Raw genomic sequence first — 12,522 nt, 5'->3', positions numbered from 1 at the left:
ACATATTCAGATTGGTGTTTTTAAAATATTGTCCTGAATGTAGTTGGGGCAATGGGAGCAAAAGAAAGCCTTCATCCTTCTGCATATTCTCCATGTTTTCTTCTTCTAGCTGACTAGATGTTTTCGTAGCCCTGTGTCATATAGCGTTGTGTGCTCTGCAGATGTAACTTACTTTTCTTTCTTAATAGAAGTGATGAAAAGGCAAAGTAGAGAATAGTCACTGGTTAAGTATATTATTGGCTTTTTTTTTTCCTGCTTCCTTCAGGAAAGACTATGTTTCTAAGTGTGTTGATTATGTTTTCAACACCTCTGTAAAGGCAGTTTATGAGGAATTTCAGAGAGGATTTTATAAACTTTTTGACAAAGAGACACTTAAACATTTCAAGCCTGAAGAACTAATGAGAGCAATACTTGGAAATACCGACTATGACTGGAAACAGTTTGAAAAGGTAGGGAATAACTGAAGCGCCCCTGATGCTTCCAAACAGAAACTACCCCTAAAAACCAAATTTTTTTTTTAAATTTTATTTTTATTTAATAAATGGTACAAAGCACAAAGCCAAAAACATTAACAGTTAAAATTTCACCAAATGAAAAAATACTATAGAATACACAGTTGTAAAAAGCTACATTAAGTTATTTTACAACTGCCTCAAGCTGCAAAAAGAGAAAAAACCCAACGCCATACCTAAGTTATCCCTCTCTCAAAATAATGCCGTTTATGTTATAAACCATGAGCACCCCATCAAAAGACGGGAACTGCTTTTGTTAATTCATATATATATATATATGACTGTATCACTTTGCTATACACCTGAAACAAACACAACACTGTAAATGAAATATAGTACAATATAAAATAAAAAAAAGTAACAGACCTTTGGGGCTTTACACCGAGTTAGAGTTCCTATCAGAGGGATAACAGCACCACAGCCATACTGAATCCTCATGAAGGAGGCACACGAATGACTGGATTACAAGAGTTACAGGAATGAGAGCTGCTCACTTCCCAGAAACTACAGCTCACAGAAAACCAACAGAGGCACGAGATACAGACCATTCACTTATGGATGTGTAAAACTCAAGAAAGTCCACATCACTCCTACAACATGTTGAAAGTGCTTCAGAATTCACACAATACTAATTTTCTCATGGTTCTGGTTAGATTACATATACCAGTTTATAACAAATGGCAAAATCTGTAACTCTGTTCAAAGTTTTAAAAGATTACTTAAGAATAGTTTCTTGTATTTCTATGCCACCTTTATAGTTCTGGTTTCTCATTTCTTAATTAGTAAATTCAGCATGCAGGTTCTATCCCAGGCTAATTTATACACTTCCGGAAGGAACGGCCTCTTAAATCCACAGAGTGTTGAGGTGGGGAGCCCCCAACCACAAAAATTACCCCTAAAAACCAAATTTCTCCTTTTTTTTTTTTTCAAGAATTCTATTTATGAGCAAGGATACCATGAATCACATCCTACTATACTGATGTTTTGGAAAGCTTTCCATAATTTAACTTTGGATGAAAAGAGAAAATTCCTCTGTAAGTACTGCAGAAATAGATGAATCTATAATTACATATCTTTTAAACTATCTTATTTGACATAAAGTCATTAATAGTGTATCACAAATGATAATGGCAAAGCACGGGTTAGAATGCAGGTCCCCTACCTTCTAGACCAGTGTTCTTTTTCTTACTTAAGATGTTTTCCATTTTAAACAAATGATAGTAAAAAAGATATTGTTATTTTACTACCTTGTCTACACTCACCCAGTTTGTGTCTTCCTTCTTCACTTTAGTTATCTCACATTCCTGCCTTTATTTAATTATCTAAAGTCCTATGGAATTAGGGCAATGTCAACTGTCTCAAATACTATCAATGATTAATAGTACCAGAGACCACTGATGATGCTAAAAATAACATTTATGTTGTGTGCTTACTCTATACCAGGCACTGTTCTGATCACTTTATAACTATTACTTCCCTTTATCCTAATAGCAGCCTATGAAGCAGGTATTTTTATTTTTCCCCACTTCAGATATGAGGAAACAGAGGCTTGCAGCATTTGGTAGCTGCCTATGTTCTGACGGTTAGTGTCAGAATGAGAATTTGAACCCAGCAGGCTAATTCAAAGCCCATGTTCAAGACCACTAAGACATAAAAACCTCTCTTGGTGGGAGCCCTGGGATTCCACAGGACAGACTTAATGCCTCATTCTCCTGTCTTTCATCCCGTTTCTTAGCTCTTCTTGAGATGGGCACACATCTTTCTTGCTATTTTTGTTGCTACTGAGGATGTCTGAGGACAATTTTTCCACAAACTTAATTATCTCCACAAGCCCAAACTACCTTTCCAATCGTCTTTCTTAATGGGAAACTTTTGCTTCAGTCCAGGGATTCTGTTGGCTGTGCATTCAGTGAGTTCACATGCATCTTCTACTCTGGTTTTTTCTTTCTGCCTGAAGCTTCCCTGTCACCCTAACCTGGCACTCTCTCCCTGCCTTGAGGCTCAGTGCCTTCATCATCTCTTCACATCATACTTCCCGCTGAGCTAAACCAACCTCCTTGTATCTTGCTGTTATCTTTTCACGTACGTAATTTCCCCCCAACTGGATCGTGAACTCACCAAAGACAAAGACGAAACGTCATGATTGTTCTTCACCCCATGTGGTCCCGTGTTCTCTTTGGACAAGGGGCACCCGATAAATATTTTTGAATGAAGTGATTAATTTCTTCCTTTTCATTTTAAGTTTTGTTCTTTCTGTGAACTATCTTAACTGAAGTTTATTTCTTTTTAGTTTTTCTTACAGGAAATGATAGACTACATGCAAAAGGCATACAGAAAACAGGAATCTGGTTTCGCTGTCCTCAGACTTTCAGTGAAAGAGATTTCCCAAGATCACTGACATGTCATAATATTCTGGAGCTCCCTAAATATTCTACAATGGAAAAAATGAAGGAAGCACTTCAAATAGCCATCAAGAGCAACAAAGGATTTATCTCACCCACAGTCACAGGATGATAATGAACTCTGAGAGGCTCAGATCTCAGGTCCTCTCACCTTACGATCCTTCTGTTCTTTAGTACAGGAGCAGTTTCTTCTTTAGATCTGATTAGTACAAAGGTTTATAGATTTTCGATAGAATTAGTTGACAAATGCTGGGATAAATCATGACATGATGAGTCAAGGATAATATTGTTAATAAACCAGCATTTCCTGTTCCTTAAATTTGCTATGAGAATGATTGCTTTTTACTGAATTATTTCCTGAATAATAATTATCATTTTAAAATATACTGAATATTAAAAGCTAAAAGATACTCTAAAAATATTGTACATCTAATAAACAGTCTGTAAATATGAAATTCAAAAAAATAAAGCTCTAATTTAATTCACCATGTTTTGAGGCATGTGTGTGTCTATATATATATATATACTTTGTTGTTGTTTATTTGCTTGTTTGTTTTCCTATTCTGGAATGTCTCCAGAGTTTTGATTTTAGCCAAACAATCTTTTTGAAAAATCTAAATGTTAGTCTAAATGTTAATTTACTGAATAATGGCTTGTGTTCATTGCTGTGTTCTAAGAATCATTCTAAACAAAACTAACATTATTTTGGTTGAAGGCTGAGTCCAACCAGGAATTCCTATCTAATTACAGTTGGAAAAAAATGAAGAACATGAAATATGTTTCAGCATCATAGCTATAGAATGAATTAAAGGAGAGATATAAGCATGTTGGAAATGAATTTTGTGAGCCATTTCTAACTCATATTAAGTTTAAAACTAAGCTATTCCATAAATGCCTATGGTCATCCCAAACCATACACAGAAGCCTTGTATCAGTGGTACTGTGGGAAAAGAAACTATGGGGTGACGTCCACACTAGGTGCTTGATATGAAAGAGGTCCGAAATCTGAGGACAGACAGAACAGACATAGTTGTCCGACTCTTTGCAACCCCATGAATCACAGTACACCAAGCCTCCCTGTCCATCACCAACTCCCGGAGTTTACCCAAACTCATGACCATCAAGCCAGTGATGCCATCGAACCATCTCATCCTCCGTCGTCCCCTTCTCCTCCTGCCCCCAATCCCTCCCAGCATCAGGGTCTATTCCAGTGAGTCAACTCTTCGCCTGAGGTGCTCAAAGTATTGGAGTTTCAGCTTCAGCATCACTCCTTCCAGTGAACACCCAGGATTGATCCCCTTTAGGATGGACTGGTTGGATCTCCTTGCAGTCCAAGGAACTCTCAACAGTCTTCTCCAGCACCACAGTTCAAAAGCATTAATTCTTCGGTGCTCAGCTTTCTTCACAGTCCAACTCTCACATCCATACATGATCACTGGAAAAACCATAGCCTTGACTATACGGACTTTGGTTGGCAAAGTAATGTCTCTGCTTTTTAATATGCTATCTAGGTTCCTTCCAAGGAGTAAGCGTCTTTTAATTTCATGGCTGCAGTCAGCATCTGCAGTGATTTTGGAGCCCAAAAAATAAAGTCTGACATTGTTTCCACTGTTTCCCCATCTACTTCCCATGAAGTAGATGCCATGATCTTAGTTTTCTGAATGTTGAGCTTTAAGCCAACTTTTTCACTCTCCTCTTTCACTTTCCTCAAGAGGCTCTTTAGTTCTTCTTCACTTTCTGCCATAAGGGTGGTGTCATCTGCATATCTGAGGTTATTGATATTTCTCCCGGCAATCTTGATTCCAGCTTGTGCTTCATCCAGCCCAGAGTTTCTCATGATTTACTCTGCATATAAGTTAAATAAGCAGGGTGACAATATACAGCCTTGACGTACTCCTTTTCCTATTTGGAACCAGTCTGTTGTTCCATGTCCAGTTCTAACTCTTGCTTCCTGACCTGCATACAGGTTTCTTAAGAGGCAGGTCAGGTGGTCTGGTAGTCCCATCTCTTTCAGAATTTCCCACAGTTTGTTGTGATCCACAAAGTCAAAGGCTTTGGCATAGTCAATAAAACAGACATAGAGATTTCAGCAAAAACCCTGGGTTGTGAGGTAGTTAGTAGAAACATAAGCCCCCAGCAAATCCTCATAGTTATTTTGGATATATCTGATTTCTACAATAAATGGAATGAAGGCCCAGATGTATACTATTGGACTTTTAAGGGAAAAAGTAACTTCTAAATCTTAGAGATCCTTAGTTCAGTTCAGTCGCTTAGTCGTGTCTGACTTTTTGCAACCCCATGGACTGCAGGATGCCAGGCTTCCCTATCTATCACCAACTCTTGGAGCTTGATCAAACTCATGTCCATCAAGTTGGTTATGCCATCCAACCACCTCATCCTCTGTTGTCCCCTTCTGCTGCCTTCAACTTTCCCAGCATCAGGGTCTTTTCCAATGAGTCAGTTTTTCACATCAGATGGCCAAAGTATTGGAGTTTCAGCTTTAGCATCAGTCCTTCCAATGAATATTCAGGACTGATTTCCTTTAAGATTGACTGATTTGCTTTCCTTGCAGTCCAGGGGGCTCTCAAGAGTTCTCCAACATCACAGTCCAAAAGCATCAATTCTTGGGCACTCAGCTTTCTTTATGGTCCAACTTTCACATCCATACATTACTACCAGAAAAAACATAGCTTTGACTAGATGGACTTTTGTCAGCAAAATAATGTCTGTGCTTTTTAATATGCTGTCTAGGTTGGTCATAGCTTTTCTTCCAAGGAGCAAGTGATTTAATTTCATGGTTGTAGTCACCATCTGCAGGGATTCTGGAGCCTCCCCAAACAAAGTCTGTCACTGTTTCCATTGTTTCCCCATCCATTTGCCATGAAGTGATGGGACTGGTTGCCATGATCTTATTTTTCTAAATGTTGAGTTTTAAGCCACCTTTTTCACTCTCCCCTTTCACTTTCATCAAGAGGCTCTTTAGTTCCTCTTCACTTTCTGCCTTAAGGGTGGTGTCATCTGCGTATCTGAGGTTATTGTTATTTCTCCCAGCAGTCTTGATTCCAGCTTGGGCTTCATCCAGCCCAGCATTCCACATGATGTACTCTGCATATAAGTTAAATAAGCAGGGTGACAGTATACAGCCTTGATGTACTATTTCCCAATTTGGAACCAGTCTGTTGTTCCATGTCTGATTCTAACTGTTGATTCTTGACCTGCAAACAGATTTCTCAGGAGGCAGGTCAGGTGATCTGGTAGTCCCGTCTCTTTCAGAATGTTCCACAGTTTGTTATGATCCGAACAGTCAAAGGCTTTGGCGTAGTCAATAAATCAGATGTCTTTCTGGAACTCTCTTGCTTTTTCTATGATCCAATGGATATTGGCAATTTGATCTCTGGTACCTCTGCCTTTTCTAAATCCAGCTTGAACATCTGGAAGTTCTTGGTTCACGTACTGTTGATGCTTCGCTTGGAGAATTTTGAGCATTACTTTGCTAGCGTGTGAGATGAGAGCAATTGTTCTGTAGTTTGAATATTCTTTGGCATTGCCTTTCTTTGGGATTGGAATGACAACTGACCTTTTCCAGTCCTGTGGCCACTGCTGAATTTTCCAAATTTGCTGGCATATTGAGTGTAGCACTTTCACAGCATCATCTTTCAGGATTTGAAATAGCTCAGCTGGAATTTCATCACCTCCACTAGCTTTGTTCGTAGTGTTGCTTCATAAGGCTCACTTGACTTCTCATTCCAGGATGTCTGGCTCTAGGTGAGTGATCACACCATCATGGTTATCTGGGTCATTAAGATCTTATTTTGTGTAGTTCTTCTATGTATTCTTGCCACCTCTTAATAGCTTCTGCTTCTGTTAGGTCCATAAAATATCTGTCCTTTATTGTACCCATCTTTGCATGAAATGTTCTTTTGATATCTCTAGTTTTCTTGAAGAGATCTCTAGTCTTTCCCCTTCTATTGATTTCCTCTATTTCTTTGCACTGTTCACTGAGGAAGGCTTTCTTATCTCTCCTTGCTATTCTTTGGAACTCTGCTTTCAAATGTGTATCTTTCCTTTTCTCCTGTGCCTTTTGCTTCTCTTCTTTTTTCAGCTATTTGTAAGGCCTCCTCATACAACCATTCTGCCTTTTTGCTTTTCTTTTTATTGGGAATAATCTTGATCACTGCCTCCTGTACAATGACAAACCACTTCAGTATTCTTGCCTTGAGAACCCCATGAACAGTATGAAAAGGCAAAAAGATATGACACTGAAAGATGCACTCCCCATGTTGGTAGGTACTGAATATGCTACCAGAGAAGAGTGGAGAAATAACTCCAGAAAGAATAAAGAGATGGAGTCAAAGTGAAAACAATGCCCTTTGTGGATGTAACTGGTGATGGAAGTAAATTACGATGCTGTAAAAAACAATATTTCATAGGAACCTGGAATGTTAGGCCCATGAATCAAGGTAAATTGGAAGTGGTGAAAAAGGAGATGGCAAGAGTGAACATCAACATTTTAGAAATTAGTGAACTAAAATGGACTGGAATGGATGAATTTAATTCAGATGACCATTATATCTATTACTGTGGGTGAAAATCCTTTAGAAGAAATGGAGTAGCTGTCGCACTCAACCAAAAAGTCCAAAATGCATTACTTGGATGCAATCTCAAAAATGACAGAATGATCTCTGTTCATTTCCAGGGCAAAACATTCAGTATCACAGTAATCCAAGTCTATGCCCTGACCACTAATGCTGAAGAAGCTGAATGGTTCTATGAAGACCTACAAGACCTTCTAGAACAAACAGCAAAAAAAGATGTGTTTTTCATCCCAGGGGACTGAAATGAAAAATTGGAAGTCAAGAGATATCTGGAGTAACAGGCAAATTTGACCTTGGAGTACAAAATGAAGCAGGGCAAAGGCTAACAGAGTTTTGCCAAGAGATTGCCCCAGTCATAGCAAACCCCATCTTCCAACAACACAAGAGACAACTTTACAGATGGATATCACAATACTGAAATCAGATTGATTATATTCTTTGCAGCCAAAGATGGAGAAGCTCTATACAGTCAGCAAAAACAAGACTGGGAGCTGACTGTAGCTCTATATAGTCAGCAAAAACAAGACCAGGAGCTGACTGTGGCTCAGATCATGAACTCCTTATTGCCAAATTCAAACTTAAATTGAAGAAAGTAGGGAAAACCACTCAGAGAAGGCAATGGCAAGCCACTCCAGTACTCTTGCCTAGAAAATCCCATGGATGGAGGAGCCTGGTTGGCTGCAGTCCGTGGGGTCGCTAAGGGTCGGACACGACTGAGTGACTTCACTTTCACTTTTCACTTTCACACATTGGAGAAGGAAATGGCAACCCACTCCAGTGTTCTTGCCTGGAGAATCCCAGGGACGGGGGAGCCTGGTGGGCTTTCGTCTATGGGGTCACTCAGAGTCGGACACGACTGAAGTGACTTAGCAGCAGCAGCAGCAGGGAAAACCACTAGACCATCCAGGTATGACCTAAATCAAATCCCTTACGATTATACAGTGGAAGTGAGAAATAGATTTAAGGGCCTAGATCTGATAGACAGAGTGCCTGAAGAACTATGGATGGAGATTCATGACATTGTACAGAAGAGATCCTTAAACACCTGACTTTTGGATTTTGTTATTCAGGCCTTTCAACTCCAACATTACTTTGTCTATGCAAATGAATGAGCTGTACTAAACATTTTAAGAACAGATAGTACCAGTTCTTTACACATTCTTTCAGAAAATAAAGGAATACTTCCCAATTAATTCTCTTCTGCCAGCATTATTCTAACACCAAAACCAGATAAAGACATTACAGGAAAAGAAACCTACATGTATCTCTCATATGATTACAGATACAAAAATCTTTTACAAAGTTTAAATACATAAAACATTCAGTAAAATATAGTATCTGTGATCAACTTGGACTTAGTTCAGAAATTCATTTGAAAAATCCATTATTTTCACCATATTAGACAAAAATCGTGTAATTACCTCGGTAGAGGTACAAAAAAGTTGACAAAATTCAGTACTCACTCATGGAAGATGAGTACTCTTGGCAAACTTGGAACTTACTCAACCTCATTACTTCATACTTAATGGTGAAAGAAATGCTTTCCTACTAAAATTGAGAAGTCCAAGGTGTCTCTCATCACTTCTGTTCAACATTGTACTAGATGTACTAGTCCATACATCAGGCCAAACTTAAAAAAGAAAGGCATAATGATTGGAAAGGAAAGAGTAAAACTATCCTATTTATCAATTACATAGTTATCTGTAGGATATTCAAAGGCATCCCCACAATAATTCTACTAGAACTATTATTAAGTAAATATAGAAAGGTGTCATGGTTCAAGGCAAAATATAAAAGTTAAACGCATTTATATATATTCATGGGCTTCCCTTGTGGCTCAGCTGGTAAAGAATCAGCCTTCAACATGGGAGACCTGGGTTCAAATCCTGGGTTGGGGAGATTGCCTGGAGAAGGGAAAGGCTACCCATTCCAGTATTCTGGCCTGGAGAATTCCATGGACTGCATAGTCCATGGGGTCGCAGAGTTGGACGTGACTGAGCAACTTGTATTTCACATATATACTCACAATCAAACACTGAAATTTTTTAAAGTACAATTTGTAATATATAATAGCCAGGACATGGAAGCAACCTAGATGTCCATCTGCAGACGAATGGATAAGAAAGCTGTGGTACATATACACAATGGAGTATTACTCAGCAATTAAAAAGAATACCTTTGAATCAGTTCTAATGAGGTGGATGAAACTGGAGCCTATTATACAGAGTGAAGTAAGCCAGAAAGAAAAATACCAATACAGTATACTAACGCATATATATGGAATTTAGAAAGATGGTAACAATAACCCTGTATATGAGACAGTAAAAGAGACACAGATGTATATAGAACATGGACTCTGTGGGAGAGGGCGAGGGTGGGATGATTTGGGAGGATGGCACTGAAACATGTATATTATCATATGTAAAACGAATCGCCAGTCCAGGTTCAATGCATGATACAGGATGCGCAGGGCTGGTGCAATGTGATGAAACAGAGGGATGGGATGGGGAGGGAGGTGGGAGGGGGGTTCAAGATGGGGAACACATGTACACCCGGGGCAGATTCATGTTAATGTATGGCAAAACCAATACAATAATGTAAAATAATTAGACTCCAATTAAAATAAATAAATTAAAAATATATATATATAAGGATAAATTTAACAAAATATGTTTGACTGCTCACCAAAAACTTGAAAATATTGCTGCAACAGTTTAAGAAGCTTTAAGTTCATGGCGAGAGATGCTCATGGACAAAAGAATCAATATTATCATCAGGTCGGTTCTTCCTAAACTGATCTAATTCAGTTCAGTTCAGTTCAGTCGCTCAGTCGTGTCCGACTCTTTGCGACCCCATGAATCACAGCACGCCAGGCCTCCCTGTCTATCACCAACTCCCGGAGTTCACTCAAACTCATGTCCACAGAGTCGGTGATGCCATCCAGCCATCTCATTCTCTGTTGTCCCCTTCTCCTCCTGCCCCCAACCTTTCCCAGCATCAGAGTCTTTTCCAGTGAGTCAACTCGTCACATGAGGTGGCCAAAGTATTGCAGTTTCAGCTTTAGCATCAGTCCTTCCAATGAACACCCAGGATTGATCTCCTTTAGAATGGACTGGTTGGATCTCCTTGCAGTCCAAGGGACTCTCAAGAGTCTTCTCCAGCACCACAGTTCAAAAGCATCAATTCTTCGGTGATCAGCTTTCTTCACAGTCCAACCCTCACATCCATACATGACCACAGGAAAAACCATAGCCTTGACTAAACAGACCTTTGTTGGCAAAGTAATGTCTCTGCTTTTTAATATACTATCTAGGTTGGTCATAACTTTCCTTCCAAGGAGCAAGTGTCTTTTAATTTCACGGCTGCAATCAGCATCCGCAGTGATTTTGGAGCCCAAAAATAAAGTCTGACACTGTTTCCACTGTTTCCCCATCTATTTCCCATGAAGTGATGGGACCAGATGCCATGATCTTCGTTTTCTGAATGTTGAGCTTCAAGCCAACCTTTTCACTCTCCTCTTTCACTTTCATCAAGAGGCCTTTGAGTTCCTCTTCACTTTCTGCCATCAGGGTGGTGTCATCTGCACATCTGAGGTTATTGGTATTTCTCCCAGCAATCTTGATTCCAGCTTGTGCTTCTTCCAGCCCAGCGTTCCTCATGATGTACTCTGCATATAAGTTAAATAAGCAAGGTGACAATATACAGCCTTGACGTACTCCTTTTCCTATTTGGAACCAGTCTGTTGTTCCATGTCCAGTTCTAACTGTTGCTTCCTGACCTGCATACAGGTTTCTCAAGAGGCAGGTCAGGTGGTCTGGTATTCCCATCTCTTTCAGAATGTTCCACAGTTTATTGTGATCCACACAGTCAAAGGCCTTGGCATAGACAATAAAGCAGAAATAGATGTTTTTCTGGAACTCTCTTGCTTTCTCCATGATCCAGCGGATGTTGGCAATTTGATCTCTGGTGCCTCTGCCTTTTCTAAAACCTGCTTGAACATCTGGGAGTTCACGGTTCAGAGTAATTGCTAAATCCTTGCAGTCTGTTCTGTAGAAACTGGTGATTCTAAAATATTTATGGAAATGCAAAGAACTAAAAATAGACAAAACAGAGGGGAAGATGGCAGTGGAATAGGACGGAGCGACCACTTTCTCCCCCCGCAAAATCAGAAAAAGAACATTTGAACGCTGAGTAAATCCCACAAAACAACTTCTGAATACCGGCAGAGGACATCAGGCACCCAGAAAAGCAGCCCATAGTCTTCTAAAGGAGATAGGAAATAGTATAAAAGATAAAAAGAGAGACAAAAGAGGGAGGGACAGAGCTCCATCCCGGGAAGGGAGGCTTAAAAAAAAAAAAAAAAAAGAAGTTTCCAAACACCTGGAAACACTGGAGAGTGGAACCTCAGAGGGCCACATAACTGGGAGACAAAAGACATAATTAAAACCCACAGACTAAGTGCCCAGAGGAAACTCTCAGCAGAGAAGCAGCGCAGACGCCCAAGCCCCCCACTAGCAGGAGTGGGCTGGGCAGGGAGGCACAGCAGCGGTGCTTAGAGGGAGAACCGGGCTTGAACGCCCCAGGGCAAACTGAGGGCGCAAACTTAAGATAGCAAAGCAGATGCTGCAGCTAAAAGGCAAAAAGCCTGTGAAAAGCCCCAACCTAAGACTTCGCGAACCCCGCTCACAGAACAGAGGACCTAGTGAGCGACCTGGCAGCGGGAGGCCCAGCCCCTAGCCCCCGCCGGGACAGGCAGGGAGGGCGGCCAGCACCGGAAGGGGCAGCCGCGGCCCCAGAGAGGCTTCCCATACCAAGCTGCAGGCAGGCTTCCTTGCTAACCAAGACTTCTAGGGTTTGGGCCGGTGGATATCCGCCTGAGAAAGTGCGCCAGTTGTACACCCAGAAAACAGAGCTGCGTGGCAGGGACCGGGAAGGGGATAAGTCGCAGCGACTGCGCTCGCCAAACGCCTGGTCACCTGAGCTGCTCAGACCCGGGAAGGCACAAAACGCAGG

The 12,522-nt window shown here is 40.4% G+C and overlaps 1 protein-coding gene across 2 annotated transcripts in view; it reads left to right on the top strand.

The window, feature by feature from the left end:
- HERC6 (HECT and RLD domain containing E3 ubiquitin protein ligase family member 6) overlaps nucleotides 1-3,194 on the top strand; it is a 60,481-nt gene extending 57,287 nt beyond the window's left edge. Inside the window, exons 21-23 of one of the 2 annotated variants that reach the window (XM_055434110.2) lie at nucleotides 266-449; nucleotides 1,444-1,546; nucleotides 2,803-3,194. In XM_055434110.2, coding sequence (XP_055290085.2) covers nucleotides 266-449; nucleotides 1,444-1,546; nucleotides 2,803-3,026 — 511 coding nt within the window. In that variant the 3' untranslated portion in view covers nucleotides 3,027-3,194. The remainder of the gene's footprint in view (nucleotides 1-265; nucleotides 450-1,443; nucleotides 1,547-2,802) is intronic. The other variant, XR_008687011.2, reaches the window with a different exon arrangement.
- The last annotated feature ends 9,328 nt before the right edge of the window (nucleotides 3,195-12,522 follow it).

Source organism: Moschus berezovskii, chromosome 5, assembly GCF_049115385.1.
Source record: "Moschus berezovskii isolate FMDL1 chromosome 5, NW_MosBer_1.0, whole genome shotgun sequence".
In the NCBI taxonomy this organism is placed as follows: Eukaryota; Metazoa; Chordata; class Mammalia; order Artiodactyla; family Moschidae; genus Moschus; species Moschus berezovskii.
This window is presented reverse-complemented; position numbering and strand designations above follow the sequence as displayed.